The sequence below is a fragment of the Populus euphratica genome, unplaced genomic scaffold (assembly GCF_000495115.2).
Source record: "Populus euphratica unplaced genomic scaffold, PopEup_1.0 scaffold48.1, whole genome shotgun sequence".
NCBI lineage: Eukaryota > Viridiplantae > Streptophyta > Magnoliopsida > Malpighiales > Salicaceae > Populus > Populus euphratica.
Genome location: NW_011499879.1, coordinates 1,030,927 through 1,048,546, shown reverse-complemented (window position 1 = coordinate 1,048,546; position 17,620 = coordinate 1,030,927). Strand labels below are relative to the sequence as shown.

The 17,620-nt window shown below is 31.9% G+C and overlaps 1 protein-coding gene across 5 annotated transcripts; it reads right to left on the bottom strand.

Moving 5' to 3' along the window:
- Positions 1–4,282: 4,282 nt before the first annotated feature.
- On the bottom strand, positions 4,283–9,492 carry LOC105129032 (putative leucine-rich repeat-containing protein DDB_G0290503). 5 transcript variants are annotated; one of them, XM_011030934.1, is made up of 7 exons: positions 8,671–8,736; positions 8,276–8,313; positions 8,057–8,161; positions 5,626–7,866; positions 5,224–5,379; positions 4,852–4,982; positions 4,283–4,750 (listed from the first exon to the last, which is right to left on the bottom strand). In XM_011030934.1, the coding sequence occupies exons 4-7, from the start codon at positions 7,786–7,788 to the stop codon at positions 4,525–4,527; spliced, it is 2,676 nt and encodes an 891-aa protein (XP_011029236.1). In that variant the 5' UTR covers positions 7,789–7,866; positions 8,057–8,161; positions 8,276–8,313; positions 8,671–8,736; the 3' UTR covers positions 4,283–4,524. The 5 variants fall into 5 exon arrangements, with proteins under 5 accessions (XP_011029236.1, XP_011029235.1, XP_011029233.1 ...); XM_011030933.1 differs by lacking the exon at positions 8,671–8,736 and adding an exon at positions 8,461–8,549; XM_011030931.1 differs by lacking the exons at positions 8,057–8,161; positions 8,276–8,313 and adding an exon at positions 9,142–9,492 and having other exon boundaries at positions 8,671–8,914.
- Positions 9,493–17,620: the final 8,128 nt, after the last annotated feature.

Sequence of the window (17,620 nt, the reverse complement as noted above, 5' to 3'; positions counted from 1 at the left end):
TCAATAGCGTTATTGTATACCATTGGATGAGTTAAGTTACGACAGTAGTAAACCTTTTACTTCAAACCGAGTCGGCAATTTCTGTTCTCTGGTTATGATTTTTATCTCTCTTTTCATAAAACAAGTCAAATTAATGGAAGCTTGCGGTTTCAAGAGAATGTTTGTTTTAGCTTTTGTGGTTGAGATTAGCAAGTCAAATTAATGGAAGCTTGCTGTTTCAAAACGCTAATTCTAGCAATCACATTTATTTGCTTTAAAATGCATGCGCTTTTATAAAACAAGGTAAAAAACATAATATTATTTTCTGCTTTTCTTAGCTTTTTTAGTGGGTCCCGTACCTCTAACACAAACACACACCAAAACGCTAATTCTACATTTATTTGCTTTAAAATGCATGTGCTTTTATAAAACAAGGTAAAAAACATAAAACTTGGAATAAAATTTTAAACACAAACCTCGTATGCATTCTAACAAGCCGATTTCTCTTTTAATGTTGCCATGTTACAACTTACATCTCCCCTGTATTTACTTGGCATTCCATGCTGTCTAAGGAGCAGCCTTAATTTTATTGCCATGGTGCAAAATGAACGTCTTAGCTGGGTTGAGTCTACAAATGCCATCAAATTTTGCAATAGCATCGTCTAACTTGTTTAGATTGAAACACAAGCTAAGCTAATATAAAAATAATGAGCAAAGTTTTCAAGCAAAGATGGATACCTCCCTAGTTCCCATCATACGCTTTGATACGAAGGTAACAAGAAGTTGTATTATGACACCACCCGTCATTCTCAATCAAGGATGGTAATTCTATATGATTATTCTGTTGTTCGTTCAACATAACCTCTCTAATTGGACCGGTTATTATCCAATTTGACCAGAGTAAATTAAGGCTCGATGAGAGTTATGTATTAGATCCAATTTTTCTTTCCAGTGAATGCATCTAATTTATTTTTGTTAATACATTCTGAACTTCTTCAACACCTTCTCAACATATTTCTTTGAGTAAATTAAGGCTCGATGAGAGTTATGTATTAGATCCAATTTTTCTTTCCAGTGAATGCATCTAATTAGTTATCATTAAGTTATAATCAAGCAATTTCTGTTAATACATTCTGAACATCTTCAACACCTTCTCAACATATTTCTTTTAACAAATAAAGACACCTCACCTTCTCCTTGATAAATATATATAATGTTAACTAAGTTATAATCCTTTGAATTGTGTTGTTTGAGGTTGCAACATATCAACCTTGGTATCTCAACTTTTGATTAGAAAAGCCTTGTAAAGAGATGTAATGCAGGTTAAGGCGTGTATTTATTAAATAAAAGGATTCGTAGGATCATAAAGTGTTTAAAAGTCTTAAAAGACTTAGAATTGCTTCTACGTGTACGTGATGTTTTCACAAACTGGCCAATGCATGTCACATGAACTCATATTTTGGATGCACACTCCTTGATGTTCATTTTTCATTGACATTTTATTCAAAAAAGTTTCCCTCACCATTGACCATAAGCACACCTTTTGCTATGCTTTTCCATAACATTTTTCTTTGTTTTTTTTTTTTTTAAGTTTAATTTTTTATTTATGTTCTAGCTTTATAATTTTTATTTGTGATGCCAAGGTGGGTTATTTTTGGATATGCGATGAGGTGATATGGTGTTGCTTCAGAATTTTGCTTGGAGCTTTGTTATTTTTTTTATTGCCCCTAGTGTGTGTGTGTGTATGAGGAATCAAAAAATATCTTTTCTCATTTCAAAAACGAACTACTTGGATTAATGGGTATTAACCTGTAGCATAGGTTGTTCATATTAGCTTAAGACATTTTATCATAAGTTTATGGCTTTTTAACCTACAATGTATCATTATTCATAATGTCAAAGAGAAATATGTGATATACAAGGCAATAATTGGTTTAGAAAAACTGAAGGGTTTCTTACTGTTTTTTTTCCTACTAAGGGACAGGGTGGCTTCTTTTTTTTTAATACAAAAAACATGTTTTGGATCATGATAGCCGACCTAAGTGTTTTTGTCTAGATTTGATAGATTTACCATTCCATTCCCTAGGATTGAGGAAAAAAATGTCAAATGCTGCTATTAAACAATCATATTAATACAAGATCATGCATTATGCAATTTGGAGGAATTATTTCAGCTTTTAAGAATAAAAAAGAGAGAGAGAGGCTGTTGTAATAAAAGAAAACAACAATATGCATGTAAAGAAATATTTAGAATTTTAAGGATTGACCGCTTTTAGGATTCGTAATAGCAAAAAATGTAGGGAATAAGCAAATGAGAATGAAATGACAAGTATGGATAAAATAAATAAGAAGGTATGAAGAACTGACGATCATGAATCAGATAAGTAAAAAGGCATGCTTGTTTGGATAAAAATTGTATAATCTCATTAATATGAAAATAAATTAAGCTAAAAATAAAGATAGATTCCTTTCTCAATATCTTGAGTTATACTTACCGAAAAGATATAAATAACAAAATAGCAAACTATTTATATTTAAACACCATGTAGACTTATTTTGCCTCCTGGTTATTGAGCTTTTTCCCCTCAACACACCTATTCATGAGCTTTTCGATGGATGACACCTCTTCTAGGGGTGTTGATGATCAAATGGGGCAAGATAACAGTACCACTCGGTGTTGATGGTCAAATGGGGCAAGATAACAGTACCACTCAACCCTAACCGAGAACAAATGATATGGTCTCCAATCTCCTTCTCTTCCAGGTTATGAATGGTGAGATTGACAAACAACCCATTCCCAAGTTTTCAACTTAATAGCCAGTGTTTTGAAGGGAGCCTTAAAATAATTTATCTGGGATAACATCTCAAACAAACTGCTCATAGTCATCTTCAGAGTGGCTCCTTTCCTGTCATATCCAAAATCATTAGAAATCATGTTTACATCTTCTTCCCTTGTAAAACGTTGTTTGGCAAGGAGTTTGCGTTTACACTCGGGGCATTTTGACTCCTTTCAAATGTTATCGGACTTCACTCGATAGAGTTAAGGATCTTGCCTATTAAAGTATCATAATTATTAATGTTATGTTTAATAACACCAATATTATATTCACATTTGTTAAACATTTATTAAGAATAAGTTTTAATGTTGAATTAATACTTAATTTGATAAAATAAAAATTAATTTAATCAATTCAAACTAATTAAAACTTTAAAGATCCTGTTTCAAACCAAAACAAATATTCTATTTATTTTCAAAGAGATAACATTTTTATCTTAGCTTTCCAATTTAATTTTTGTTAGATTTAACATATTTATTATCATATATTCAATTATATAATTGTCAATTTATTTTATTGAATTGAATGTATTTATTAACTTTTCAGTTTGTAGTAATTTTTGTAGTACTTTTTATTAACGTTAACAACTAGTTTAATTAAGACATTTTAAGAATATAAATACACAAAAAATCAAATAGTTATCTTACTCAAATTTGCCCGTTGAAGCATAGAGATTAAACCAGGGAGGAATATCTTCACCCAACTGCTCGTCCTCATTAAAGAACCGGCAACGTTTGCCATATTCTCATAATTGAGAAAATAAGAGATGCTGCGGTCATACTGGTCTTAGTTTGAACTAAGTTGAGCCCTTGAGTATTTGTCCTTTTATTAAGCTGCTTCCTACATTATCTGTTCTCACCCTGAATCCATCCTTCTTCTCCAACTCCACTGAACTTCTTACCGGTATAGTGTTATGTCTCTTGGAGTTCCGGTTTTTCTCTTCTCTTTATTTTGGAGATGGAATCAAAATGCACTTCAATTAGCTTAGCCTCCAACTCCTGGGGCAGAAAGATGTGATTTTCTAGAAAAAAAACTTGGCTGTAAAGGGAGGATGCAACGATTATAGGTGTGCCATTTATGCAGAATCTTTCTTGGGAGAGCAGATTGTTTGCCTTCTCTCTTGCGGACACTGGCTCTACCTTCAAGGCATTGAGGGTTGGATAGAAAACCATTCTCCGTGTCTTTTTTTGAAGGAGGAAGAAGAGCCGAAGTTGAAGCTGTTTGATTTCAACTTCGCATTTTTCCAAGGCATGTTTACTATTTATAGCAGTAGTGACGGGTTATACTAGAGTTGTTATTTAACTTTTCATGTGATTAATTGTGGTTAGATAATTAATTATATAATTACGATTGTCGATTTTTTTTTTTATTTCTCCATTTTCCAAGCTGCTTCATTTCTGGTATCACACTTGTGATTGCCGCAAACTTGTAGTAAAAACATTAGTGATCACCAAGCAAAAAAAATATTAATGAAAAGCGTAAAAAATCACGTAATAAAAATGGCTCGTATAGACTCGGATCTTTGTGGTTTAGTCTAACCATGTACAGATTAATTATTGATTCTGACAGAAACTACAACTAGATTTTCCTCCACTCAACTGTACACAGTATATCCAGATTCTGACAGAAACTACATCTAGATTTTCCTCCACTCAACTGTAACAGTATATCAAGAAGGAAATTATCAGGTCTTCCTGGCAGTGGCATTCTATTGATTTCGTAGCGTCATCATCAGCTGTTGTCTTTCACCTTCTACCTGTGCAAACTTGAGACTCATTTCCGAATATCTTTCTTGCATCTCCTTCAGTTCATTTTCCATTGATTTGTTTCGCTCCTTCAATGACTCTAGTTCACCCAACTCCTCATTGGCATTGTGGTCCGTGTTGTTGACAGAGCAGGTTTTTGGTTCTAACTCCGATGCACTGGAATGATCGCTGGAAGGAAACAGCAAAAGATTTCAATCACAGGAACAAGCTAGGAGAGAAGTAGAATACAAACCAACTCAAATAGAACTGTTGTTTCTTCAAAATCATACCTCTTGATTGACAGTTTTAAATTCCCATTTTCTTTGGGCATCCCTGATGTACTCCTGCTTGGATTTTCATCCCTGCTTAAATCTTCAGCTAAATCACCATTTAGAGTAATCCCTATGTTGTCTTCAGATGACTGCATTGCAGGCGCAACAGTTTAGATTAAGAAACAGTGTTATTTTGCACATTTAACGAATTTGAAAGAAGATACAACAGTTCAATATAGATAGACAACTGGTTAAAAGGTTGCTCATAGATTAAAAAAGGAACCTCATCTATTTCTTCCATGGCTCGAAACTCATCTATGTCCAGATATTTGAGCAACACAAACACATCGTTTCTAACGTACATGATACATAATGATTATCATTGCTAACCTCTCGGGGTTGGTTGCAGCAGAAACTTGCGCGGTTCTGGTTGTGTTCTTTCACCCTGCCCTCCAACTCTTCAATTTTGTTTTGAAGATCCCTTTCCTTCTCTGAAAACGAATTTGCAGAGGCTTCTAGAGAAGTTTCCTTTAACTTTATTTGTACCTGCCTCACAAAATCACAAGAAAGGGAGTATTGTCAAGTCAACTGCAATTGTGCCAAATCAAGAACAAAATTTCATAAATCAGAGTGCACTCAGAATAGGTAAACCAAAGAATATGATGGGAAGATCATAAAGGGGTTTGTCCATCTTGACTCTAGTGACTGTCGTTACCGCCAACACCAGTTATTTTGCCATTGCATATCCTAGTTGAAATTTTTAATTAAAAAAACTTGGAAATAATCATTTACCTCAAGCAATTTTATTCTGTCCCTCAGATTTGCCATCTCTTTAAAGCCACAAGGAACTGGAGCAAACTTATTGTTTCTCATGGTACTTCTTGTTCCTTCAGAAACTGCTACGCATTTGTTGCTTTCCTTGAGTTTCTTCTCCATGCTGGTCAAAGCATCTTCCTTCTTCTTCAGCTCACTCTTTAATTGGAGTAACTGCCTTCTAAGTTTTTCTTTTGCCAACTCATCCTCAAACAGAGAATGTTTCAAGTCATCACATTGAGCTTTAAGCATTCTGACCTCTGATTGCAAGAGACTCATTGCAGACTCCTTCTCATCCTTGAGACACCTCATTCTATTTAACTCCTCCTGCGATTCCTCTGCTTCCTTCTTCAACAAAGAAATTGTACTCACCAGTTCATTCCGTTTCACACATCCTTTTTGTACCAGCGCGTCAGTGTGCTTGATTGATGTCTTCAATTTTTCCACCTCTAAATTCATATTTTCTTTCTGTTCTGCTTGCTCAGAAAGGTGATTGTTTTCTATTGAGAGCATTTCAAGCTCAGCTTTTAGGCCTTGGATTTCATGGGAGAAGGCTCCAACACATTCTTCATCATGCTTCTCTTGCTGTTCAAGCTGTCTGGATTTATCCTCAATTTCCATCAACATTTGTTCTATCTGACGCATTTTCAAATTCAGTTGGGTGGAAAGAACATGCAGTTTTGACTCATAACCATCCTTAACTGATTGGAGCTCCTTGTTAGCTTTCCGAAGCATTTCTTCCAGTTTTCCTTTCTGCATATGTAGTTCATTAGCTTCTACAAGCGCTCTCATAGCTACCTTCTCATTTGCATCGAGAGTTGAGGCCATATGAATGGACAACCTCCTAAATTCTTCCTGCAGTTTCTCAGCTATATTAGCGTTTTTCAATTTTGTCTTTCGCAAGGCTTCCTCTGCCTGAATGGCTCTCTGCTCCTGCTCAACTCTTGCACATGTTACAACCTCCAGATCAGCAACAAACTCTTGAGCCTGCTGTTCCAATTCTTTCTCCAAGCTCTTTATATGGGTTTGTAGTTCCTTTATGGTGGTCAAAGAATCAGAGTATTCCTTTGACTGCTTCTTTAGTTCATTTTCTAAGCTCTCAACCTGAGCTTCTAGTTCATTTATGTTGGGAAACGAAGAGGAGCATTCATACTGTATCTTCAGCTGTTCTTGCAGCTGACTTTGTTCTAATTTATATGACATGTCATGGTTCTCCTGCTTCAATATCTCATAGTCGAGTGCCAGCTGCTCCATTTGCATCTCCAGCTCATCTCTCTCCCCCCTATAGATCTCTATTTCACTGCAGAGGTCCATAATCTTTTGCTCCAGAAGATACGTTTCTTTAGCATCCTTATGCTCCTTAACAAGTTCTTCCAATGCCTTTTGCTCTTCATCATCACCAGTCTTACTTCTTGAGATTGCATTCTGATAGGATCTTGCTTTGTTGGAAAGGTCAGATGTTTCCCTACTTTTCTGCTCCAACATTATATTGAGGTCTTTCACAGCAAGTATCAACTCAGCATTTGATTCCTGCGTTTTCTGAAGTTGTAACCGGAGGTTGGAATTCAGGTCCTTCTCATAATTCAGCTCTTGTCGAACTTCTTCAAGCAATGGATCCCCACATTTGAAAAGTAACTTGTTTTTGCTTTTTGCCTCCTCCATGCTTTTCTGAAATGCCTGGAGTTTCTCGCATTCTGACTTGAGCATATCTCTCTCCCCTTTTAATCCCAAGATTTCTCTGGAGAGGTCCCGCCCCCTTTTGCTCTCTTTTACAATTTGTTTCCGCAGGGTTTGTATTTCCAACTCTGACACATCTTGCTGTCTTGACAACATAACGAGTTCAGACTTGAGTTTTTCCATCTCAATATCTGAAGCCTTACGAGATCTCTCTCTTGCAAAGGAGCCTTGAAAACTATTCGTCGAGTCATAATTACTTATATCATGAGCAGAGCCTGCGGATAACTCCCATTGTGGTTGCTGATGCTCCACATAGCTTGCTGCGGAAGCATTTACTTTTGACAGGAGAGATGCTGATGTGCGGGTTCGAGATGATAGAAAGGTAGTAGGGTCCTGTAGCACGTTGTTTCTCAATCCAAGTTCTCGTGGGGTATTGAGTCCAGAGCTACTTTCAGAACTTGACATTGTAATGTCGGATCCACTAGAAGTCCTGTCATTGCCATTTAATTCAGAATTGTGAGATGCATTGATAAGTGGTCCATCCTGCAGAACAGAAAAAATACCCATCATATTTTCATCAAACTATCTACAAAATTTGAGAAGAAAACTGAAAAGGCTGAAAAAGTAGAATTCTATTTGATTTTTCCAAATTTTATGCCGTGATATCTAATTTTAAGAATCATGCAAGAAGAGAATTACAGAAATCATTTCTGGCACAAGACTTGAAACTTACTTCACTTGAATGACTATTAATACCCTCATCTCTGTTACTATTGCTTATTGGGGTGTTGAAGGTTCTGCTCTGGGATTTTATGTTTATATCTTCAGCTTCCACTCACTGCAAAAGATTGTAGAGATGACAAAAAAAAAAAAAAATCTCTAAACCCTTCAAGGAAAAAAAACTGTGGAAACTTAAAAAATTTGATAACAACAAATGATATTTCATCGGCACCTTTGCTCAACATTTTCTTGCAGCTTCTGAATTTCAACCTATTGAAAACCAACAAATGAAGTTAAATTCTGAACTTGAATTACAAAGTGAAACTCTCACTCTCAATAATCCTAAAAGCAAGGAAAGTCTCGTGGGAACTAAGAACTATATCCGTGACTGATATAAGTGAGAAGAAAGAACCTCACATGCAAAACCCATCAGATTTTGAATTCCTGAGGGGAAGAGAAACTGTGGAAGCTATAGTTGCCTCAGCATAATCAGCAAAATCCATAGACACTTCTCCAACTAAACTATTTTTCGATGATCCATACACAAACCCAAAAAATCCAATCACACAACAGACACTCGACAAGAAGTTGAGCAATACAAATCAATAATTTGGTAAAATTTCTTACAGTGGAGACAACAAAATGGTATATTCTCTCATTGATATTCCCTGTTTTCACATCACAAATGTATTTCACTGTTTCAGAGACCGGATACTCCCATCTACAACTTTCTTCTCGGAACCACTGATATAGCCAATGCATTCACATTCAGTTGCGGCAGCTACATTCACAGATCACCACAAAAGTTCCTTACTTTTTCCAATTTCTCGATCACATTTGCCAACAATGAAAGCAGGATTCAAATTCTTAACTGAATTTTCTTAGTATCCGAACAGAACAAACTGAACCCGCCACCAAAAGTTCATTTTAAAAAAAAGTCCAAATCTTTCACAAGAACAGAAATACAATTATCTACATAAAGTTAGAACTTGAACAATTAAAAAAGAAGAGAAATTCAGTTCAAAGTATTAAATTTTAGAGATTGAAGAAGGAGACAGTTACAAGTACAATATTAAATAAAAGCAGTATGTTTAGTACCTGAGTTGCATGAAACTGCAATTTGAAGACAGTTTTGATCTTGTTCTTCTCGCTTCTCCATCTCGCCGACCTGAACATTTTCTCCACCGAAATATCCAGTAACTCACCGGAATTCCGGCCAACCTAGCCGGAAAATCACCATTCCAGCGATCAGTCCATCCAATGCAAACAAAATATATAGAGAGTCACAGTGAGTCAACAGAAGTGTACAGGTAATGGTGCGGGTTTGTGAGTCCAATGCGAGCTGGAAACTGAGTCGAAGAGAGTGAGTTGAGAAGCAAGAACAGAGAGGGAGAGGCTGGAAAACAGAGGAGACAAATAAAAAGAGAAAAGAAGAGGTTGCAGATCGATAAAAAGGTGGAAATGTGATGTTTCTCTCCTTTTCTTCGTGCCCGTCACTGGTTTTATAAATTGCTAAATACATGGTATAAAATAATGTTTTTTTTATATTTTTTTAAATTTATTTTTTATATTAATATATTAAAATGATATAAAAAATAATTTAAAATTTTTTAATAAAATATTTAAAAAATACTTTTAAGCATGGTTCTTAGGCCCAGTCTATGGCCATCCCGAATGAAGCTCAGGTTTTGAGTTTTGATTAATTATTAATATTAATTTTTTATAAATCAAAATAATATTATTTTAGTAAAAATAAAAGTTAATAAATTACATTCTAATTTTTAATCTAATTTTATTGGGTCAACCCGTTGGGTCATACCCAGTTTGTTTTTTTCTATTTTTTTTCAATTTACAGTCGGGTCATATCTATTTTGTTTTTTTCTATTTTTTTTCAATTTAACTTAATTTTAATTTTAATTTAATCAAATCCCGGATCAATCCATCCAACCAAACCTTAAAATTATACTTTTAAGCGTTTTATAGGATACCTCTCTTTCTATCTTTGGAAGAAAAAGGGAGTGTCAAATAGGTTTTCAATAAGTCTTAACACTTGGTTTTTTTTTAAAAAAATCTGTGAAGTACAAGATAGATAAATGAATTCAATTATAATTTGAAAGAAAAGCTTCTCTGCAATTAATTAATTGAGTAACATAAAAACAGTATTAATTATGGTAGTTGGTGAAGGTATGTTTTGGGGTAAGGAACAGTAAATACAGTCAAAGTAGCTTTAGGTTTTTCAATTTGTAATTAATAACATTCATGTCATTGGACATTTTTAAGGTAATAATTAACAATGTCTTGCATGAGATTACACTAAGGTTTTAAATCTTGCATGACTCAAGATTTATATTCAGATTTATTGTTTTTTTTATCTGCTCAAAAAAGTAAAGATTTCTGACCTCAAGGATTGGCCACTTTGGACCAATCTGCTGATTATTTTCTTCCCAAAATTGTGATTTTCTACTACAAAAACATTAGTCGTGTTTTGGAATGGAATGACATGAACACCTCCAGCAAGGACCGCAGTAGCATGGCATTTTATTTTTTTAATCCCTAATGTCGAGGACCAAGACGAACGTCTCATTACATTCAAGCCTTTGGTTATTGTGTATTCTCTTCGATAATAAATATGCACACACACGTATAAAGATAATGGTGGGGATAATTAATCCTAGCTAACCCTAATAGATACAATGCTAATAATATAGCATAATATAACAACTAAATTTTAGTTTGCATTTATACATTACATTGAATTAAAATTACTAAGATTCTTTTAGGTGGTATTTGATATTATGATAATAATTATTTTTTAAATTTTTTTATTTGAAAATAAATTTATATATTTTTTATTTTTTAAAATTATATTTCTAAAATTACTACATCAAAATAATTTAAAAATATAAAAAATATTTTCTTAAAAAAACTACACCGATTTAAACAAACTCACCCTTATCTATTTTTACAAATATTTAAACTAGTTACTTTTGTTTAATTAATTAGGCCTTAACCATTCTTTTTTTTAGGATAATTTAAAGAACTTGATCTAATTTATATTCATTATGACTAATTTTTAAATCTAATAAATACTTTATAAACTTAATAAACAAGTAAAATATCATAAAAATAAAAATAACAGCATCCATATGAAAATTTAAACTTATAATATAAAGGTGAAAAATTTTCCATGAGGACGGCTAAACCACAAAGCTGATGGCGACCCTAAACCATTATTGACATTGCATCATGGTGTCATGTTCATGTCTTTTTATCTTTTTTAATATTTTTTTTTTCTTTTCGGTAAAGAGAGCCCACCTTTTGAACTCGTAGTCGTGCTGAATGACGGGGGGGTAGAAAAGAGCAAAATAGGAAGGAACGTCAACGGTCACATCTGACTAATAAACTTCTGCTTAACGATTAATCTTTCTAACAATCTTAATCCGAAGAAAATGACTTATTAACTAAAAAAAATACTTTTCGGCATGGAGGAGTGTTTTTTATTTTTCATGATAATGTCCACGAGACGCTGGGTACTATTATTCTGTGATTATTTTTTCATTGCCTAATAGTATATTTGTTTTAAATAATTTTTTTTTAAAATAACAAGTATAAATAATTTTTTAATAGCAAAGTAGTTTGATATTGAAATCTACTAATTTAATTTTTTATTTAACTCAAATTTTAAATTAAACTATAAAGGAGCTAATCTAAAATAAATTATTCTATTTAATATATTTAAAGATATTTTCTATGATCGGTAAAAATATTATGTAATTTTTAAAAAGATTTTAAAATAATAATTTTTTTGTATTGAGACGATGTCAAATTGAATTGATTTCGATCACTCTATGACCCTGTGTCGCATACTTCAATAGGTTTAATAAGTTAGTTATTTTGATAAATTATTTTTATTTAATTTTATGATAACATTAAATCCTTTCAAAATCAAGCATCAACCCTAAAAAATATATTTATTTGAGATTATGATAACTCTATATAAAATAAAATAAAAATCATGAAATTCATTTATCAACCAATCTAATATCAAATAAGAGTGAAATAAAAAAATTAAAAACATTAAAGAAAAAAAACATGTCAGGTTTGATGGGTAAACCCATGAAACCTATAAATGGATAACCCGAGTCAACACGTCAAACCCGCAAACTAGGTAACAGACTTCATCAGGATTAATAAATTAAATTTTTTTCCTAAACTATTATTTAGTTCACTATATAATAACAAATATAGACGATTGCAAAATTGAGCGTCAAACCAATACTGAGATTTAAAAAAAAAACTATAATAACTTCATATAAAACAAAAGTAAACAAGTTATCAAACTCATTTCTCAATCAGTTTAATAACAAGTGATGAAATTTAAAAAAAATTATATATAAAAAAAGAAAAGTTAAACTCATCATACATGTCAATAGACCCATGAACTTTCTTGTGTATAGATGATCACATTATTGAATTCAATTAGAAAAAAAAATACCCCACTAAGCCTGCAAACAGGAACAATCAAGGTTATTTCACTTAATTAGTAAATCGGATTATTAATTTCATAAAGTTTAAAACTTAATTTTTTTAAATTTATTTTTTATTTAACTATTTTTTTAAAAATAGACCGAACTGCAATGTTGTATATTTTTTTATACCAACCTGATGTTGAAATATTTTTATACTACTATAACTATATAAAGATAAATTAAAACAAATTATTTACTCTAAATCCTTATAAACATATCATTTAAGGACTACATTAAAAAAAATCAATAAACAAAGAAAAAAAAGTCAAAATGCAAAAAAAAACAACAACCCATTACTATAAATTACTATCATGTCAAAATGCAAAAAAAAAAAACAACCCATTACTATAAATTACTATCATAATTCATAATATAAATGAATATTAAAAAATAATATTTTTCTCATACCTTTTAATTATATTTATAATATAGTAATAAACTAGATAATTGATTTGTCCCATGCTATGGGTCAAAACAATTGTTTTCTAATGTGAAAAAACAGAAGATATTGTCAATGTATTTTTAATTAAAAAATTTTTTAATTACAAACTTAAAATGTAAAACATATATTTAATAAGATAAATTGAGAATTATATACATATATGCTAAAAAGAGATTTTGATTATTTAAATCGAGAATTATATACATATATGCTAAATGCTAAAAAGAGATTTTGATTATTTAAAATAATGATAAATAAATCTCTCTAACTACTTTTTGTCTTGTTAATGTGCTAAATTTTTTTGGAAATTTCTTACTAAAATATTTGTTTTTAAGACAACATTATGTGATTGTTCTAAAAATAAGTTCTAATTCAAAAAAATAAAAATAAAATTATAATAATTTTAATGTGGCGTATTAAAAAACATAAAAATAATACAATGTCTAGTCTAATAAATTAATCTTGAAATCTTTTGATCTAACTTTTTATGTAATTTGAATTATAAATTAAATCAAAATTTTTGCTAAGTTAAAAAAACACTTGAATGATTAGGAAAAATATGATTTAGTTTAAAAATTCAGGATATCAACTTTTGAATTTACAGTGTTATTAAGAAGTCAGTCATGCCCTAAATTGCAGGTTTTGTAAGTTAAATATTATTGTTGTTGGTCTATTAAATATGTTATTATTTTAATATTATTTTTTTAAAAAATATATATCATTTAATTTATCATCATTTAAAAATTTTAAAAATTATTTTAGTTGGTCTATTAAATATGTTATTATTTTAATATTATTTTTTAAAAAAATATATATCATTTAATTTATTATCATTTAAAAATTTTAAAAATTATTTTACTTCTTATTATTTTTATATGTTTTTTTAAGATTATATAAAAAAATCTTACCCACGGTTAAACATATGTCGGAAAAACTAGTCAATGCTAACTGCTGTCATTCATGTTCATATTCGTATTTAGAGCTAAACAATAAAGTTGCTTGTTCGATAATGTCATATCATATTTGTATGTTCCGTCTCATCCCGTTATAAATTTGTCTAAATCTATCATCTGCGCAGTGAACCTTTAATCTTATTATCATTATATTTATTCATTTTCTGATTGGTGGACTCAAATCTACACCGCTGGTGTATTCAGAGAGCCAGCTAGCTAGCTTGTGGACTATGATCATCTAAGCTGCTTTTTTTCCGAGGCACCGAATGATTATTAATATGCACTCATCAGTCTTGCCTCATGACCTTCCTATATCTATATATTAAAAAATGAAATTTACGCACTTAGAAAAAAAGAAGGCAAGATATGTGATTGTAAATGCACTTGTGTTTTGACATAGCCTTGTGTTTGAGGGCCTATTTCAATTTCGCAAACCCATAAAGAGGTGGAGTTCCATGGCCAATTGCTTTCAATGCAGAGGGCCACTGTTGTACCACTATATTTGTGGCATCATTCTCTCCCATTATTGTTTTACTGGGTAACTCATATACCAGCATTATTTAATATTTATCAACATTTATGTGCATTTAGCTGTTCTGCAACCACGTCACGTATCCCATGGCATTGTTCTTCCTACATCTTATGGCATCTACATTTTTCTTCTTTTTTTAAAATAATTCATGGCATCCATGATTCTTGCTATTCAGTTAATTTCTTCATTTCGAAGTGTGAGTAAATTCATGTGATGTGCGTTAACATCTGCCTACGTTGTCCGATGAAATACTTTAGTATCAGTTCCATCGTTCCAAGATATTGGCTGATTAAATCAGAAGATAGCAAATTTACTATGCTAGTGTTTGAATATATATTCTGTAACTGCAGAATTTTACATATTTACTTCGATTCTTTTTGTTGCAATAATGTTACTTGCTATATATATCCCACCTGAAATTAAGATTTTCCACCATTTTTCCTCTTTGTGATCACCTGGGAATGGCTATGATCATGAATTATTTAAAACCGTAACACCCTTCTTTTTCTCTGCTGATTTTTGTCCAGGAAATCTAATCATATCTTCACCATCACTGATACCATGCTTGCTTGTCGTCTCCACGAGATTTCTGGTCTTTGTGGAAGTTCCAAAGCCCTCATCATGTTAGAATATTGGTATGTAAACTTGACAATATAAAATATAAAAAATCAGATCAAATGAGAAATGACATACAAAAATTTACATGATTCATCTAAATTAGACTATATTTATAGATAAGTATAAAAGAATTTTATTAAATAATGTGGAAATTACAACATCTCTCTATTAATAGAAGAACAACTGAAATCTCTCTAATAATAGAAAAAAAACACCTTACTTACTCTCTCACAAATCTCTTATAATTTTATAGGATTATTTTCTCTCTCTTATTCTATTCTTTCTCTCTTATTTTTTTATTGAATGTGTGTTAAGGCTTGGATATTTTATCTATTTATAGACAATTATCCATACATGAGATAAAAGGTTATCAATTGGTGCTTGTATATTATTTTGGTCTTAGCTGTCTATGCCAGTTTACTTTCACAAATCAAACAATTGAAGTATGAATTTTTTTTTTAATAAATAGTAAAAATGATCTCTGCCTGGAAGAGGGGAAAAAAGGTTGGAGACAGGCTTCAATCTTGAGAGAAGTTTCAGTGGGAACTGTAAAGATGCTGATGCTTGTGATAATTGGACTGTACGTGTAGGAAAGATGGTGATAAATCACTAGATGGTCCCCTTCAACCTTTCCACCATAGTGTTGAGAAGGTCCATAATCCTGTTCCTCATCATTACTTCCCACTTCCATGTTTTCCCTAAATTACGTAGTCTTGCAAGTTATTGTCCAAATCCTTAGAACGCGTAATTATAACCATCATGTTGCTGAGCAACAAGTTAAAGACCTTTATAGGCTTATAATTAAACAAGCTTTCACAAACAGAATCTCACGTGGAAATTAATTTGTGCCATTAAGAATCAAGAACGGACGTAAGGTTATCTATCAAATCAAGCATAAGTATAGTCCTCTTAACTATCGAACAATGGACACAATCAAGTTTGTGATCGAATAACCCCCTACCCCATTTACATCGCTTTTGTGTTATTAGGGGCTCAAAAAAATAATTCTTCTCTCTCTTTTTTTCTATGCTTTCGGGGAAGCTATTATTTCTTTAATTTGTGTTTCGTTACTTTCGAAAAATGAGTAAGAACAAACAGAACTGTCATTCTTTCTTGTATCCGCCCCATATTCTGAGACAGCAAGATTCATGTTCACAAAAGGTACGTCGGCTTCGAGAGTCAAATTTTGGCTAAATTTGCAGACCGATATTTGTTCTTTCAGGAAATGACACGGTACTAGAATCTTCGTCCAAGTAAATTTGCAAAATGAAAAAATTCTATCCTTGTATAATTATGAAGCCCGAACTACTGTTTGTTCCTTGAGAAGATCTAAGAGACATGTCAATGGAGTTCAAATCTTATTTCCAAATTATTTCTTAGACGGACAGAACAGGACCGACCTACTGCCTAAATAATAGGAACGGGGAATTGGGAGCCAGATGCAACCTATCTAGATGTATAATCAAGGTGCAGATTAAGTGCTGCTGGCCAGTTGAGCCCTGATTTAAGTCAATTTTTGGTAATTTTAGAGAACATGATCTCACTACCACTTAGCCATGGAAATGGAACATTTAAGATTTGTAGTTGAATTAATTGGCATTCATTATTAAATATAACATTTAAGACTTGTAGTTGAATTGGCATTCATTGTTCAATAGATTTGTAGTTGAATTGGCATTCATTATTAAATATAACATTGAAGACTTGTAGTTGAATTGGCATTCATTATTAAATATAACATTTAAGATTTGTAGTTGAATTAATTGGCATTCATTATTAAATATAAGGGATATTTATTGTATTATTCACCGACGATGATATCAAAATTAAGTTTCTTCGGATTTTTCACTTTTGCTTTTCTTTAACTTGATAGAATCACACATAAAGTCGGTCTCTGTAATCTAAAAAGAAAAGGAAAAGTATTAATTACACTCGAGATTTCTATGGTTTTCTATATTTTTTGCAAATCAAATGAAATATCTAAACTATATATTGTCGTATGTATATATTACATATGAAATTAAACTAAATAACATATCTATCTCACAACATATAATAAACTCACAAATACAAAGCTCAAACACAACAGCCACAACTTAAAAACGCAGTAACAAATAACAAAACAAATTGTTAACAAGTGTTGATTTATAATTGTTGGGTAACAAGGAAGTATACAATCAAAATGATAAATATATTTACAAGGCATCTCTCGTGCTTTCAGTGATGGAGTTTTTGGTAGGAACTGATTCAATCATTGATTTCAATTAATTAAGCAAGGTGGATGCTGATTTCGAAGAATCGGGGATGATTTCGAAGCATTAATTTCCAGGTGGATGGTGATTTCGATTAATTAAGCAGGTGGATTTTGGTAGGTTTTGGTTGTGCACCTCTGCGCTTAATTTTCAAGTTTCAAGGCATGTCCAGAAGATGGAAACTTCTCCACTATAAGCGTTCGTAGCATCTATTCAGAAACATCCAGATTGGACAAAACTTTCAGAAGGAT

What these genes read in the sequence shown, in the direction of transcription:
- LOC105129032 (XM_011030931.1), bottom strand. Translation starts at nt 8,805, where the DNA reads ATGCATTGGCTATATCAGTGGTTCCGAGAAGAAAGTTGTAGATGGGAG. An exon ending in ACAGAATAAAATTGCTTGAG is followed by an intron (nt 5,380 to 5,625) that starts GTAAATGATTAT and finishes TTTGTGAGGCAG; the next exon opens with GTACAAATAAAGTTAAAGGA. An exon ending in GCTGCAACCAACCCCGAGAG is followed by an intron (nt 4,983 to 5,223) that starts GTTAGCAATGAT and finishes CCTGCAATGCAG; the next exon opens with TCATCTGAAGACAACATAGG.